This window comes from Meleagris gallopavo, chromosome 2 (genome assembly GCF_000146605.3).
Source record: "Meleagris gallopavo isolate NT-WF06-2002-E0010 breed Aviagen turkey brand Nicholas breeding stock chromosome 2, Turkey_5.1, whole genome shotgun sequence".
NCBI lineage: Eukaryota > Metazoa > Chordata > Aves > Galliformes > Phasianidae > Meleagris > Meleagris gallopavo.
This window is the reverse complement of record NC_015012.2, coordinates 83,761,287-83,777,862: the sequence shown is the minus strand read 5'-3', so window position 1 is coordinate 83,777,862 and position 16,576 is coordinate 83,761,287. Positions and strand designations below refer to the sequence as shown.

Below are 16,576 nucleotides of genomic sequence, written 5' to 3'. Positions count from 1 at the left end.
AAAAAAAAAAAACAGAAATACCTAGTCTTTTATTTTCAGTATAGAGAGAACCTTTTTAGCTTAAGCAGGACAAATTTGAAGTACTTTGCGTTTCCAAGAACTGTGGCTCCCAGGCTACTTGTAGCTAAGGCTCACTTGAAAAATTCATCAGTGGCTCCAGCCTTGTGGATCCAAAGTTCATCAGCTCTAATTCCATGGTCCAGTTTTTAGTCATGCTTGTACTACGCCACTGAAACCTGCCCTGCTGGAAACTTACCATCGTAGGGATAACGGCTTCTGAGCTCATCTGTTAGTGGCCGAGAGAGCATCGCTGCTCTGGGACGTAGCTTGTGCTTGCTTCCAACGCTTGGCTATTCCTGCCTTCCTTCTCAGATCCGGGAGCTGGTTCCTGAGTCCCAGGCCTACATGGATCTGTTGGCCTTTGAACGCAAACTAGACCAGACCATTATGCGGAAGCGCGTGGATATTCAGGAAGCACTGAAGAGGCCAATGAAGGTATGTCCAGAAAAATTCCTAGACTGATGTAAGGGGAAACGATGTGCTGAGTGATCTTTCCAGTAAAGGCCCTGTTAACAGAGACATTTTGAAATGAATCACGCAGGGCTCCTAAAAATAAGCAGCTGGGGAGCGATGTGTATGGAAAAATGGGGAGCAAATTCTGTGGATATTACCAGCTGTAATTTCTGAAAGTCTTTAATAAATGGAATACAGCTTATGGAGAAGAAATTCTGTTTGAAGAACTTTGTATTAGAATGACTAGAAAGAGGAATGTAAGAGTTTAGAGTGGTATAATGAGGAAATATGACATTTCATGTTAGTTTTCAGTCAAAATCTAAAATTGTGGAATGACAAAACATATGATGGGAAAAATTACTCATGGAAAAGTGTTAAAGGTCTTGCAAAAATATATGCATTTAAGTAGCCTCTAAAAGCATGATTTGTGTAAGAAAAGGATAAGTGAATTTTTTCTAAGATTTCTACTAGATCACGTTCAGCACTTCCCCATCAATTTTTCCTACTGAAATGATACTTTTGTCAGTTTTCCAATGCTGTTTCACTGAATCACAGAAAAGATTGGGTTAAGGAGGAACTGTGGAATGCATCTAATTCAACTTCCTGCTCAAGGCCCGCTGAGGTTTGAAAATCTTGAAGGATGGAAGCTTCGCAGCCTTTTTAGGGCCACAGCCTACTGTTGGGTTGGCTTTGGGTTTTTTCCCATGTTGGACGATTAGTTATTTTGGAGAGTGTTTTGAGGGAGATGGTTCAAGTGTTGTTGATTGGAGACAGTGCGTAGAATAGACTGAGCCTGTCAGCTTCTCTCATCTTGTGTGAACAGCTGCGCTGTTGAAATGGGTGACATCTGTGGCATTACTCAGAAGCAGGGCGGCCTCGATTTTCTCTGGGGCTGGCTGAGGGTGCAGGGTGAAGGCATGAGCCACCTGCCAGCTCACTTTACCACTGTCAGCAGCCCCTCCCAGCAGCCAATTTTTCCAGTCCTACAGCTGTTTACAACAATTACAGCACTTGTGTGAAGCTGCAGCACCTCAGACTAAGTAATTTCACTCCCAGGTTCTCCATTTTTCTGTTCAGAAAGAGCCCAAGTGTCTGAATACAGTCGCAGAGTCTAACTGCCTCTCCCTGGTTTTGTAGATTTAGATTCTTTCCCTGTTTTCAAGTTTTGAGATGATTGAAGAATTATCAGATTGTTGGCAGAAAGAAACTTGCAGGTTTCTATGAAACGCTGACGTTTCTATGCTGTTCAGCATTCTTTATGGCAAGGTTTTTTGGTTGTTTTAGTTGTTTCTGCTCTGAATGACTTGTGTCCACAGCACTTCATTCTGAGCTCTGCTATTCAATCATTCTAAGAAACTCGCATCGTTCCTTCTGCTGGGTTCTACATCTAGAGCATCCAAGAGATACTCTTAGGGGACAAATACTTTGCCAAGATTTTTCTGTCATACTGTGCCTACTGCTGTTGAGCTCTTTGAATCAAGCCTGCGCTCATTTAAATCAACAAATGCTGCAGGTGTCATTTACCCCAACTTGAGCAAAGTTTTTTTTGATTGATTCCGGATGGAAAGTTAAGGAGAAAGAGGTAGGGATTGCAAAATAATAATAATACTAAATATTAAGATGATGGAGAGCAGTGACAGCTCTAATACTTCTTAGCTGTTCGGCGTTCCCATCTGTATCTTGAGACTTCGGAGCATGGGCAGAATATATCATCTTATGTCATTGTCTTGTGCCATTGTTTGTGCGTAATATAGAGGAGAATTTGGAAGGACTTCACCAAGGTGTCTCTGTGAGGTTCTGATGGGATTCATCCCATCACTGTCAGAAAAGCTGCACCTGGGTGAGTAACTGGCTGAAGTAGAGAACTTCGAAAATAATTATGTTCTACTGGAATGATAATTGTTGGTCTGCCTTAAAGCCAATTTATTTAATCTTTAAAACTTGAGACCAGAATTTGCGGTGTTTTCACTGATGTCTTCAATGTCAGAATTTGGGAGGCTAGGTCTGAAATTTGAAGGTGAAATTTGCTGGTGACTCTAAATTGGGAGACATTGTCAATGGTAAAGAAAAAGTTTCGGAAGGCGTGTTGTGCATGAAGGAATTCTGCTGTGAAATAGTTGTCAACTGATTTCAAACATTGTTAAAAGCAAGGTTAATTATTTTGATAATAAAAATCTTGTACTTAATGTGATGTGACTAAGTGCGGGGGAAACAAAGCTGTTGGCGTTCTATCCATGGAGGCGTCCAAGGCTGTGGATGGGCTTTGGGCAGCCTGAGCTGGTGGGTCTGCAGGAGGGGTTGTGATCTTTAAGGTCCCTTCCAACCCAAATCCTTCTGTGATCCTGTGATGGTTAGGCTTGAAATTAGAAAGAGGTTGTAGAGAAGCAAAATTTCTCTAAGTCAAGGAGGAGTAACAAAGACCTTGTCTATTAAATTGTGTGTTCATGAGTTTCTGTATGGCACAGTGTGATACAGGCACATGAGGTGTGGACTTCTGTGTTGCTACCAGCTCAGTGATCCTATGGCTCAGTGGGGTACTCCATTAAGTACTACTAAAGTTTTTGAAAAGATATCTTAAATCTCTGTATGGGAAATGTCTGTGCAAGCCATTTGCAGAAATGTCGTAGGCAAAACAGAATCTATGACAGTTTCAATTTAAACAAACAACGTACTGAATTTTTTTAGGAAGCTTCTCATCTTTAATTGAGACATTTGTGACATTTTCAATTAAAATAAAAAGCCAAATAGCTTACAGCTTCCCTAGTGTGAGGAGATCAGTCTGGGCAGAGCTATGTCCTCTGATTAGTAGGCGATCACAGATTGGGAGTGTTGACTTACGGCTTACGTTTGTCTTACTGCCCTTATCCTTAACAAGTTCGTTGGTCTTGCAATCCCTTGACCTTTGAGGGTCACCTCAGAGTCAGCAGGCTTTGGATGGAGCTGCGTCCTTCTGAGTGCTCGTGAATTTGGTTCTCGCAGGTCCAGTCGTTTTCCTTTCTGAGAATTCTTATGCATTGTTATTGAGAGGACTGAATTGGCAGTAGTGCCACACCAGGGTGTTACTGTGTTCCTGATTGGCTTCTTGGCAGAATAATTCCATGCTGTCAGAAATTGTGCCAGCAGCCTTACCATACTATACTACTTGTAAGTAGTTAGGGCTGAATTGAGCCACTGGGGTAAAAGGCTTATGATTTTCAACACAAACAGGCAAAATGTGCTTGCAGTGCCCTACACCTTTGGCAGATCTGACTGTATTCTGCAAGTCAGGTCGAGAGTTACTGATTGTGACAGCTGTGGTGGCTGACACCTGATTGCAGTAAACTCTGTAAGCTGTTTTTAAGGGCGGAGGCCCAGCTGCAGAATGGGGGACTGGTATTTGCTATTGTCCTAAGGGTTGCTTGGCTTGGTAGATCTGTTATAGGGAGGGCAGGGTGTGAAGGGAGAGATTGGGTCACCTGGAATGCAGGATGGAGGGCAGGAAGGATTGGAGGCTGCCTCATCAAGAAGGAAGTCTGAAGTGTGAGCAGAAATTTGGAGACCTCTGAGACAGCAATGGCACAAACACAGCTGGATCTTAGAGATTAAAAAAAAAAAAGAGAATTCTGTCTCCCTGAGAAGTTATCCTACAGTTCTCTACACCCAGCAAGTTACTGAGAGTTGCTGGACTAAGGGTAAGCCTAAATAAATGAATCGTCACCAATTTAGCAGAGAGAACGGTTTACAAACACTTAAGATTTTTTTAAAAGGTTCTATTTAAACTCCAACAAATGTGAGTTTTCTTTGTGCTCCCTTATTCTGCTTCTAATGAAGAATTTTAAGATTTGAAGCCCCTTTTGTACTGGAATCCCGCTGCAGTTGCTCTGTTTCCATAGGTACTTATTATAGGAGCAAGGATATTTCTGTGTGTTTCATGGGTGACAATCGCTGCCTTAATAGTGCTATAATTTTTTAGTATTTTTTGGATCAATCTAAAGACAACCTGTTCTGCTTATCAGTTTGGATGTCTTCCTTTAGCAGAGATCAAAGGCTCAGCTTTCCACCATACTCACAGATGTCAGTAATACCTGCAGCTTTAAAGACTTGCTTAGGATTTTTATTATTAATTGTTTTAAGTTAATTTCTGATGTCAGTATATAAGAAGAGGGCTGACCTGTAGTGGTTACAGCGAGGAGAAAGACAACTCACTGTGTAGTATCAAGGACTGTAAATCAAAGAGTGGTGTAGGAGAAACAAGTGATATGCAGACTCTGGCTTTGGCTGGGCAGAGTAAGTATAGGGACCAGCAGGAGGCCATTCCTGAAATGTAAACTGCATCTGGCTTGTGTGTGAATTGCAGGAAAAAAATATCTTACGGGGTTAGCAAAGGGAAACGGGAAAGTACGAAGGAGAGATCTTTTGTATTTCGCAGTGGAATTAGTCACTGTTATTAACCCAGTTTTAGGTGGACTGTACAAGGAAGCTAGAAACTGAAAGCTAAGAGAAAGGAAGACATCTAAAATATTCAGATGTGAGCAAGATCACCTTCTTTCACAGAATGTTATCTTAGTGATGACGTGTCAGATTCTGGAGAAAACAGACACAATTCTGACTTGTATGTGGGCAAGTATGAGGAGGGAGGGAGTTGCCAGGGTAAAAAGAAGAATGGGGATAATGCCATTGGAAATCAAAAGGAGAATAAAACTGAAATATCACCAGGGCACCCAGAAGGAGCTATTAAGAAAAAAGAGTGCGTATGTACACAGAGCTGGAATTGCAATGTGTTTGATTATAGATAAATGGAATAAAAAAAGAGGGCTAGGAAGCAGGGATGTGCCAGTGTCGGTGTCAGGGCAGGAGGGTGTTGAGGATTGTACCAGACTGTATGATGGTTGAGGTAGGATGGGGCACAGGGCATGTAGCTTGCTGCATTAGCTGGATTCTTTAGTGCTGTGTACAAATCTGAACTGATTCAGCTGTGAAAGATGTTCATGTAGCAGAAGATGTACAACTGAATTCTAGCAATCCAGCTAGTATCTAGAAAGGAAGGGCATTATATGGTGCTTTTCTTACAGTGACATCTCAAATATCCAAACCAGAGGTACAGGATCTGCAGCCTCCTGTCTTCCTCTACTTAAAACGTATTCATATACATGCAAATTCTCTACTGAAAGTCTTTCCTGTGGCTGCCTTGAGACCTGGACTTAACCTAGATATGTCCTTCTCTCCTTCTGTGTAACAGCAAAAGAGGAAGCTGAGACTTTATATCTCCAACACATTTAATCCTGCAAAATCTGACGCCGATGACTCCGACGGCAGCATCGCATCATGGGAGCTTCGAGTGGAGGGGAAGCTCCTGGATGACGTATGACTGACTTGTTCTTCGGTGGGGCCGGCAAAGAGAGGCTGTCTGTAGGGTGATGGGCTTCACGGGAACGCTCACTCAGTCAAGATATCACTAAATGGCAGCATTGGCTTATTGCTGCTGGGAAAACAGTGTGCCCAGCAGGAGTGAGGGATACAGCCGTAAAGGTGGTGTTGTGGAGGGCAGCAGGAAGCAGAGCAGTCTTAAGGACAGAACAGGTAGGATGCTAGAGTACTGCTTCAAAGATATGACAGGATCCAGGCCATAAGAGGGGCGACAGTCAGACCTACAGCAGGTCACTGCATCTTACGAGGAGTAGGACAGCAAGGAGAAGAGCGTTTTTCATCTTCTTGTGGAGTGCAAGAGGATGTGTGGATGGTCAGAGCAAGGGTGGAAGAAAAGTTTTATTGACTGAAGCAATCAGAAACATCTGTGATGGTTTTTGCTTTCATTTGTGAAAACTGGGCTTTCCCAGTCAGGGTCTTAGCTATTCACATAGGCTTCACAAACTGTTTCATAAGGTAAACAGATGGAGAAAGCAAACATGCAGTGTGTGTCTATCTGGAGATAACAGTGCGTGGATCAGAATCCTGCAAGAAAATAAAGGGTAAACAAACTGCGGCATCTGGATACTGAAATTAGACAAATTCAGATTAGAAACTAGAGTGTATGATTTAATAACAAAAGAAGAGAACTTTGTTATTGGGAAAAAAAAATTGCCCATTTTTATCATGGCATCTCAGTTACTGGCAAATTTTAAATTGAAGGAGGGTGTACTTCCAAGTAAGTTCCAGTAAATAAGAATAAAGTCATTGAAACCTCACCTGGGGCACTGCAGTTTCTAAAGGGGATAAGTCAGAAGGAAGGGGATAGACACTTTAGCAAGGTCTGCTGTGATAGCACAAGGGGAAATGGTGTCAAACTAAAGGAGGGGAGATTAAGACTGGATATTAGGAAGAAGTTGTTCACAGTAAGGATGGTGAGGCACTGGCACGGGTTGCACAGAGGGGAGTGGATGCCCCGTCCCTGCAGATGTTTGAGGTTAGGCTGGATGGGTCTCTGAGCACCTGATTGAGCTCTAGGTGCCTCTGTTCACAGCAGGAAAGTCGGACCCGATGGCCCTTAGAGGTCCCTTCCAACTCAAATGATTCTATGACTGAAAGAAACACTGTGGAGTGTATTGTCCAGAAAGTGAGATAGACCTCCCAGCTTTTTAATTAGACGATATGAACTGCAGAGCAAACAGCAAGTACTACTAATTAGATGGAAAGGCAAAATGCAAAAGGAGATACTTAGCATATGACTAATCTGTAAGACTTGCTGCTGTTTGAGAATTTAGACAAAGAATTTGGCATTTTTGAAAAAAATACAAACTTAGAATGGATGCAGTGACCTTGTTCACAGAGTCAAGGAGAATTTTTCCCTCGCTGTGTACTGTTCTACCACTGCTAGACTTTTGCATGTTTCTCTGCATTTGTCAGAGGGGAAACTCGATTAGACCGGGCATATTTGTGATCTGTATGAGAAGAGAGCCTGAGAAGAAAGCGCATAACACAGGCTATTATATGCAGTCTAAAACATTTGTTTCTTCTGGTTATACAGCTCAGCAAACAGAAACGGAAGTTTTCATCTTTTTTTAAGAGTTTAGTCATTGAACTGGACAAAGATCTTTATGGACCCGACAACCATCTTGTGGAGGTAGGAATTCATGCAGCTTTGCGTTCATAACTGTACTAACACAGATAAACAGCTACGTGCTGTTACCTACCTTGTTTAAGTTGCATTAAATTTATTATCTCAACTGTGGTGTTTTCAGAGGTTTCAAAATATCATTCTTTTCCAGAATGTTTACTAGCAGAATCTATATAGTATGAAATCATAGGTGCAGTAGTGATGTAGTTTGCCTCTTAGAAAAAGAATTTGTGTAATGGAAAAGTGTGCACACTTCTCCTGACAAGTGAAGCATACCAGCATCCAGACGGGTTGTATGCTAAAACAGCCTTGTGAGGGCAGAGCAAGAAATGATGTGGGTGTTCTGGTTTGGTTTTTAATTGCAAGATTTCCAGGGCTCACTGCTTGTCTTATTTTTGCTTGGAGTGCTGTGCAAGGTGCCCCGTTGATGGGCACACAGTTTTCTGCATCAGTGGAAAAAAAGGTTGACCATGTTAATTGGCTTTATTAATTTGTTTTGGCAGTGGCACAGAACTCCCACAACTCAGGAGACTGATGGCTTCCAGGTGAAAAGACCTGGTGATGTCAGTGTGCGGTGCACGTTACTCCTCATGTTGGATTACCAGGTCAGTGTATGCTTTTGTCATGGAAAACACACCCGTAGGGCATACTGCAACAGAGTAAATTCATCCCATCATGTTCATCAAGAAATAATGAATGTGGACTCAGAATGTCACACTGTCCAAAGAGATTATAGTTATACTGAACTGCCAAATTAGTTAAAATATTAATAGAAACTGATTTGATGTGCCCCCTTATAGTCTGGCAAAATACTGTTCTTGGCATGATGATGATTAGTATCACCTGCAGAAAGAATATACGTTGCCTCTTCAGACTAAATAGTGAGGTAAGATGCACATGAAGGGGAGGTTTCCTGTTTGCTACGTTTCAAAGGAATGGCTCTTGCTGGAGGTACCTGAACCAGCAGTGCAGCTGTGGCGGTGTGCTGTCAGAGCAGACCACACAGCTTTCTGAGGCTGTAACACTGTCACTCTAATCTGGCATAAAACATTGCCCTGCATGGGATAGACTTGTCATTGCACTGTTTCAGCATTCCTGATTCCTCTCTTTTATCAGTAATAGTTCTATACTGGAAGTGTCTGTACTGAACAGACATAAGATGAGATCTTCACTCCAGAGCTAGCAAAGCTTACTCCAAATAGGTTTCCTGATTCCAGTCACAGGAAACAAACAAAAAGGAAAAAAAAAAAAAAAAAGGAAAAGTTAGGATAGTCTTTAGTCTTCCTAGAATAGACAATTTTATTAGAGAGTGTATGGCTTAACTGAGATGCTGATATAATTGCAATCCTGATTGTTAGGAAAATATATTTAGAGTTTGTTACGATCGCCATTAGTATAAATTTATGCTTTTAAGCATGTTTTCTTACCCTGAAGTTTTGTCCTGTTATAAATCTGACTTTGGGTGACCTGAAACCCAACGATATAATCCTTGCAGAAAAATATGGCAAACATTAAACATGAATCTGAGTGCACTTGTGAAGAGGCACCAGACACCAGGGTACCTAAAGAATGTATATTGTTAGAAATGTAAAGGGGGTAATTGAGGAGTTGTACCACAGAAGTCAGGAGAAATAGATTCCATTGACAAGTTGTAACCAGGTACATTTTTCTGATATGATGCAGAATTTTGGAAGCATGTCTGGAGTTTGTTGATGGGAGACAGCTGGTTGATTATTAGAAATAGCAGAAGTATCATCTTGAATTCATGCTCTCAATTTGTGGCTAACCTCCATTAGTTCTGAGGCAGGATCATTCTTTTTTGTCTTCCGGTCCCTAAAGTCGAATTGTGTGTAAAAAGTAAGGAGAAAAACTTCTGACTCTGCGTGCAGCTCATTATCTGTAGCACATGATACAGGTAGCTTGCTTGCACAGCACATGTATAGTGTCCCTCTTTTTTTTTTTTTTTCCAAAGACTAGGCGTAGTTATTCTGTGGTGGTGCTGCACATCCGAGCAATTTGTTTATGTGCCTTCCACCACTGAGAGGGGTACTTCACGTGTGGAACAAAGTCTCCAGAAAACTAAAGCTGAAACTGTCTGTGCGGGTGTCTGTTATTCTCTCTGTTACCATCTCTCTCCTTTTCATTGTGTTGCAGCCTCCGCAGTTCAAACTGGACCCACGCTTGGCCCGCTTGCTGGGGATACACACGCAGACCCGATCAGCTATCATCCAGGCTCTCTGGCAGTACATCAAAACAAATAAGCTGCAAGATTCCCATGATAAGGAATACATTAACTGTGACAAGTACTTCCAGCAGGTGATTCCTTTGTAGACGTGGTGTCTCTTTCAAAGTGATCTTGTAATATCAATCTGCAAATTTTCGATGGAACAAAATTTCTGAATTTTTGCTTAATAATTTGCAGTCTTCAGTACTGAATGATTTTCAACAGACATTAACATACAACTCATAAAACAATAAAAGTAAGCACCTCCTCCATTTGCCAGTGTTATCAGGAATCTGATGGCTTATGACCTGCACAAAAGCCTTTCCAGGAAGAAAAGCTCTTTTTCACTGTATTGATTTATAGTTGCTGGTTTTTTTTCTTATCATAAGATGGTATCTCAGTGACATGATAAAGTCTGCTGCTTCTGAATACCAGATCATATGTGGAGTCTTTTCCATGCCTCTTTTTCCCCTATCTATGAAAGGCAGAAGACATGAAAGATATGATTAGAAAAGCTATCTTTTTCCTAAGTCTGCTTCAAATTTTAAGATAATCTCAGTGATCTGCGTGATAGTTTCAAAAAATTTTTGTCTTTCACAACAACCTCTAGAATTAACCACTAAGGATGCTTGGAGGGATCTCCACCCTTTCTGTAAATAAGACTACATTAGTTTAGTAAAAGTGATATTACGAGCTATCATTATCTTAACTGGCTTTGTTTTCCATAGCTTCCAGGGTACCTCACTTATTTTGAAAGTTCTTAAAGGGAGGGTCTGTGAGCAAAGTGTAACAGTTGGCATTTGGCCAGGGGACAGAATTACAGCTTGCAAAATCCCCTTACTTTTGAGCCAATGGTTTACTTTCTTAACTGCAAATTACATTTTGGACAAGGATAACAGGCTTCATTGTATTCCAGATTTTTGACTGCCCGCGGCTAAAGTTTTCTGAAATCCCTCAGAGACTGACTAACTTGCTGCTGCCACCAGATCCTATCGTGATAAACCATATCATCAGGTAAGCTTGTCCGTCAGCTCAGCACTGTCAAGTGCAAAACGTGCATAAATACAGAAACAGCTACTGTAAAACGGACCGGAATCCAGGTTTTCTGGCATCCTGGTCAGTGCCTTGGACTTCATGTGTTTATTCTCTTTGACATTCTGGTCTATATAGTTCTGAATTATTTTCTATGGAGTGGCACCTTTTTTATAGGAGAATACAAAACTTCTCACTCTTTTTAGCCGAACTAAAATAATATTAAGAGTTGATCGGAATTCCTTCCTAATGGGAGAAGAATAAGTTTGAATCCAGGGGGGGGAAAAAAGGGGTTGAAATATTATGGACATTCATTCTAACCACCTAATTATTATGTAAAAAAATGCAGCAGTGTAACGATGTCAAATACAGTGACCAGTCCGTGCATGCTTGGTTGGGACTGGATCAGCTGGTTTGGGTGCTAGTCCTACTCTAAGAATGCAAGCTATTCAGGGATCCTCTAAAGAGTTAATCTAAAGAATGACAAGATTCAGAGGTTATTACAGCCAGGGCAGTGAACTTCCTGGAGTCCTTGCCAAAACAGGCATATTTTTGGCATGGTTAATATACAGCTTTATGTATATGTAGGGCACATCCAGCACTTTCCATACTTAAGTGACAACTTGGGAGGAGGGGAGAGATTCATGAGAACTGCAAACTTGCTGTTGGATATTTCAGTCTTTTCTAAGTTCCTTTGTAGTCTTGATCAAAACTGAGTATTTAAATGTTACTGTTAACTGAGCTTAGGAAATTAATTTGCTACAAAATATTGACAACAAAAATTCTTGAATTGCTTAAAAATGATTTTTTTTTTTGTTTCAACTTCGTAATATGTGATAAGAAATTTTAAAGTTACAAAGGCTGTAAAAATAAAACTTTTTTTCAATTAATTTGACTACATAAAACAGTAGTCTAAAAGTGGCTTTTGACCACTGTATGAGTTGATAACTGTGTATATACTGTCACTGAAGTTGATTTTGACCAGTTTGATGGAGCAAAAAGGAAAAGCTGAGGTCCTCAGAGGAATGTAGTCAGTATCTAGGGAAAAAAATTGACAAGGAACTAACTGACAGTATTTTTTGGCAAGGAAGTCCCAGGGGCAAGATAATTTCTTTCAGCCAGAAGCTGAAGAGGAGGATGCTATGGTAGTATTCTCTGACATACTCTGTGCACCATACAGAACTGGACAGTATTATGCTATAGTGAGATAAGGCTGTGGATAGGGGAAGTATTAATTTGCTGAGAAGGGGAGATTCAATGTTTGTTGAAGGGGTAATGTTTGTAGTCTCAGGCAAAAGAAAAAATATCCGGAAGTTTGGCACTGAATTTAATGGGAGTAAGTAGACTTAGAATACTAAAATCACAGAATAATGTAGAAGCCAACACTGGTCATCTAAGACTTCCCCACTACCAACTCAAAGCCGGTTCAAATCCTATCAGATTTCTCCTGGCCTTGTCCAGCTTGGCTTTGAACAGACTCTCACAGACCCTTTCTCCTGCTCCATTGTGTTAAATTCTTAGCAGTGAGTGTAGTCAACCACTGAAACAGTATGTCAGCCACTACCAGGGATTTTTAATTGCTGGTGATTTTAAATATATATGCTCTTCAGATTTGTCTCTAGGCCTATCTTGTACAAGAGGGTCACCTAGATTAGTTATTCATTTTAGGTTTTTAGGATGTACACAGATGAAAACAGGAGCTATTCTAATCTCATTGTAGCATTTTAGAAATAACGTTCTGATACAAACCATCCCCGCTTTTTGAGAAAGAAAGCAACAAAAAATGAAGTGAGAATGAAGTGGAAATTAAATAGAAATGAACAGATTATAATCTGCAAAAATAATTTTTGAATGGTATGTATCCTGAAAGAGGATGCCATAAAAAAAAAAAATAGAGTGGGTGATAGTTTCTGAGCTATGCAAAACTGAATGCATCATATTTAAAACTCACAGAAGTAAAATCTTCTTACATGAGCCTAAGATGGAGCTAGAGCTATTCTTCTTTGCTGCTGTCGTATCCGAAATTAGGGCTAGCATTTTCCATTTCTGCAAAGAAGCAAGCCATCTCTTACCCTCTTAACATTACACAAATGTTCTACAAAATGTAGTTCTTCAGTATTCTTGTATCGCCAACCTGTTTGATGTTTGTTTATCCCTTTAATTACAATCATGAGTTGCATAAAAATTTAAAAAGTTCCATCCATTGAGTAAGCTTCCCAAGTCTCTTCTTCAGGGCTGGACAAACCCAGCTCTGGCAGCTTCTCTGGGCAGGCATGTTCTCCAGCCCCGATCATCCTTGGGGCTCGCTGTGAGCCTTAACTCCAGAATGTCACTTGTCTTTGTGCCCAGAAACTCAGATGCACCAACATCAGTCCTGGATACTGGAAGCTAATTTACACTAACTATAAAAGAGGATGAAGTTAATAGATGTGCGATAAATGCAATATATTTGGGAAAAATCAGTATAGCTTCTGTAGCAGGAAGGCATGATTAGCTGTATTTTTTTTTTTTTTTGAAGAATCTATCAGGCATCAAGATAAGGATGATTTGCTTTATGTTACAATTAAGAAATTAGAATAGCTTAATTGGAGAGACCTAGAAAGATAATTTAATTCAGCTGCCTGACCACTTTACAGCTAACCAGAAATTAAAGTGTATTAATGAGAGCATTGTTCAAATGACAGACATGGGGTATCGATCACCTCACGAGGAAGCCCATTTCAGTCTTTAACCATCTTGACAGTGAAGAAATGTTTCCAGTCATAGAATCACTCAGGTTGGAAAAAAAGACTTGAGAGATCATTGAGTCCAACCACAACCCAACCATACTGCCCTAACTCTAACAGCCCTCTGCTAAACCATGTCCCTGAGCACCGCATCCAAATAGTTTTTAAACACATCCGGCGGGGTGACTCAACCACCTCCCTGGGAAGCCTATTCCAGTGCTTAACAACCCTTTCTCTAAAGAAGTGTTTCCTGATATCTAACCTCAACTTACCCTGCCACAACTTGGGGCCATTTCTCCTCCTCCTGTCGTTTGTCACCAGTGAGAAGAGACCAACCCCGCTCTCCCTGCAATCACCTTTCAGGAATTAGAAGAGAGCAGTAAGGTCTCCCCTTCCCTGACCTTAAGAGCCCCAGTTCTTTCAGTCTCTCCTCATAGGCCGTATTCTCCAAGCCCTTCCCCAGCCTTGTTGCCCTTCTTGGCCCTGCTCCAGTACCTCCATGTTCTTTCTGTACTGAGGTGCCCAAAACTGAACACAGCACTCGAGGTGAGGCCTCGCCAAGGCCAAGTACAGCGGCAGGATGACTTCCCTGGTCCTGCTCACCACACCATTCCTAATCCAAGCCAGGATGCCATTGGCCTTCTTGCCCACCTGGACACAATGCTGGCTCATAGTCAGCTGCCTGTCCATCAGTACACCAGCAGCTAACTGGATTTGACTCCACTGACCACAACTCTTTGGGTCGGCCATCCAGCAGTATTTCACCCAGCGTGCGCCCATCAGAACTGTGGGCAGCCAGCTTCTCCACAAGAATGTTGTGGGGGACAGTGTCAAAGGCTTTACGAGGTCCAGGTAGACCACATCGGCAGCCTTAGCCTCATGCACTGAGCGGGTCATCTTGTCACAGAATGAAATCAGGTTTATCACACAGGATCTACCATTCATAAACCCATGCTGACTGGGCCTGATCCCCTGGTTGACCTTTAATTGGTCCATAATGGCTCCCAAGATTATCTGTTCCATAATCTTCTGTGGCACCAAGGTGAGACTGATAGGTCTGTAGATATCAGGGTCATCTTTCCTGCCCTTTTTGAAGATGGGCGTCACATTTGCCAGTCTCCAGTCTACCAGCACATTTCCAGCTAGCCAGGAGATGTCTCCTAGTCTGAACCCCCCCTGGTGCAGCTTTATGTCATTCTTGTGAATCCTATCCTGGAAAGCAGCTCTGCAGGGAAGGACCTGAAAGCCCTGGAGAACAGCAGGTTGACTGTGAACCATCAACATGCTCTTGTGACCAAGAAGACCATTGGTATTGTGGGGTACATTAAAAAGAGCATGGCCAATGGAACAAGGGAAGTAATCCTTCCTCTCTACATAGACCTGGTCATGCCTCATCTGGAGTACTTTGTTCTGTTCCCAGCTCCCCCATACATGAGAATCTAGAAAGAGCCACATAGGTGATGAATGGTCTGGAAAAAGTTCTGCTAGTAGGAAACACCAAGGAATCATCGGATTATCTAATTAATGTTTATAAGTATCTGAAAAAACTCTGCTACGAGGAAACACTGGGGAACTGTGTGATTATCTGATTAATGTTTATAAGTATCTGAAGTGTGGGAGTCAAGGAGATGTGGCCAAACTCTTTTCAGCAGTCTGTGGGGACAGGACAGCAAGACAAGGGGAAACAGCCATAAACTGGAGCACAGGAAGTTCCACACCAATATGAGAAGGAATTTCCTCACAAGTAAGGGTGATGGAGCACTGAAACAGGCTGTCCAGGGAGGTTGTGGATACTCCTCTGGAGATATTCAAGACCTGCTTGGACACCTACCTGTGCAGTCTGCTGTAGGGGGCCTGCTTTGCAGGGGGGCTGAGCTAGATTGTCTCTGGAGGTCCTTTCCAGACCCTACAATTTTGTTATTCTCCATGATTCATCTTCCAATCTGCACTTGTTTGGCTGGCATCCATCCCAGATGCAGAAACCAGCATTTGTCCTTACTGAATTTAATGCAATTAACAATTGCCCAATTATCCAATCTACTTAGATCTCTCTACAAGGTTTTTTGTCCCTCAAGAGAGTCAGCAGCACCTCGTAGTATTGTCACCATGCTTCCTGAGGAAGCATCCTGGTCTGGATCACTGATGAATGTGTTTAACAAGACTGACCTAAGAATTGAGACCTAGGGAACACTGCTAGTGACTGATTGCCAGCCAGATGTAGCCACACATCACTACAACTCTTTGAGCTCTACCATTCAGCCAATTAGTCAGCCAATGTGACCCTATTCAGATCATGGTTCAACAATTTGTTCGGAAGGATTCTGTGAGGGATGGTATCAAAGGCCTTAATATAATCCAATAAGATTACAACCTCTGCCTTTTCTTGACCCACTGAGCGGGTGATGTGATTGTAGAAAGAGATCATGTTACTGAGACAGGCTTTTCCCACTGTGAATCCATGTTGACTATGACTGATAACATCTTTGTTTTTTAAATATCCTTTGATAGTACCCAGGAAACTCTTCTCTATATTTTTTCATGTACTGAGACTAGATTGTAGTTTTTGGTAGGTCTTCTCTCTTGACCTTCTTGTAGATCATTATAACATTGTGTTCCAGCGAACAGAATTCTCTGCAGCATCCCAAGACCTTTAGTAAATTGTTGATAGAGGTCCAGTTATAACATGTGCTAATGGAAGGCAAATGGGATCCTGGGCTCCATCAGCAGAGGGGTGGCCAGCAGGGACAAGAGGTGGTTGTCCCTCTCTGCTCTGCTCTTGTGAGGCCCCATCTGCAGCACTGCGTCCAGGGCTGGAACCCTCAGTACAAGAAGACAGGGAGCTGTGAGAGAGGGTCCAGAGGAGCCACGAAGATGATCAGGGGACTGGAGCAGCTCCCCTACAGAGACAGGCTGAGGGAGCTGGGCTTGTTCAGCCTGGAGAAGAGAAGCTGCGGGGTGACCTCAGTGCAGCCTGCAGGACCTAAAGGGAGCCTACAGACAGGAGGGGAGTCAGGCTCTTGGAAAGGGGAGATAACAGCAGCACGAGGG

At 42.0% G+C, this 16,576-nt stretch overlaps 1 protein-coding gene across 5 annotated transcripts in view; it reads left to right on the top strand.

The window, feature by feature from the left end:
- The window catches only part of LOC100543126 (SWI/SNF-related matrix-associated actin-dependent regulator of chromatin subfamily D member 3), an 87,556-nt gene that overhangs the window by 51,170 nt on the left and 19,810 nt on the right, over nucleotides 1-16,576 (top strand). For all 5 annotated transcript variants that reach the window (XM_010707773.3, XM_019613191.2, XM_010707772.3 and 2 more), the window contains 6 exons: nucleotides 373-495; nucleotides 5,732-5,854; nucleotides 7,457-7,552; nucleotides 8,050-8,151; nucleotides 9,701-9,862; nucleotides 10,687-10,784. In XM_010707773.3, coding sequence (XP_010706075.1) covers nucleotides 373-495; nucleotides 5,732-5,854; nucleotides 7,457-7,552; nucleotides 8,050-8,151; nucleotides 9,701-9,862; nucleotides 10,687-10,784 — 704 coding nt within the window. The remainder of the gene's footprint in view (nucleotides 1-372; nucleotides 496-5,731; nucleotides 5,855-7,456; nucleotides 7,553-8,049; nucleotides 8,152-9,700; nucleotides 9,863-10,686; nucleotides 10,785-16,576) is intronic.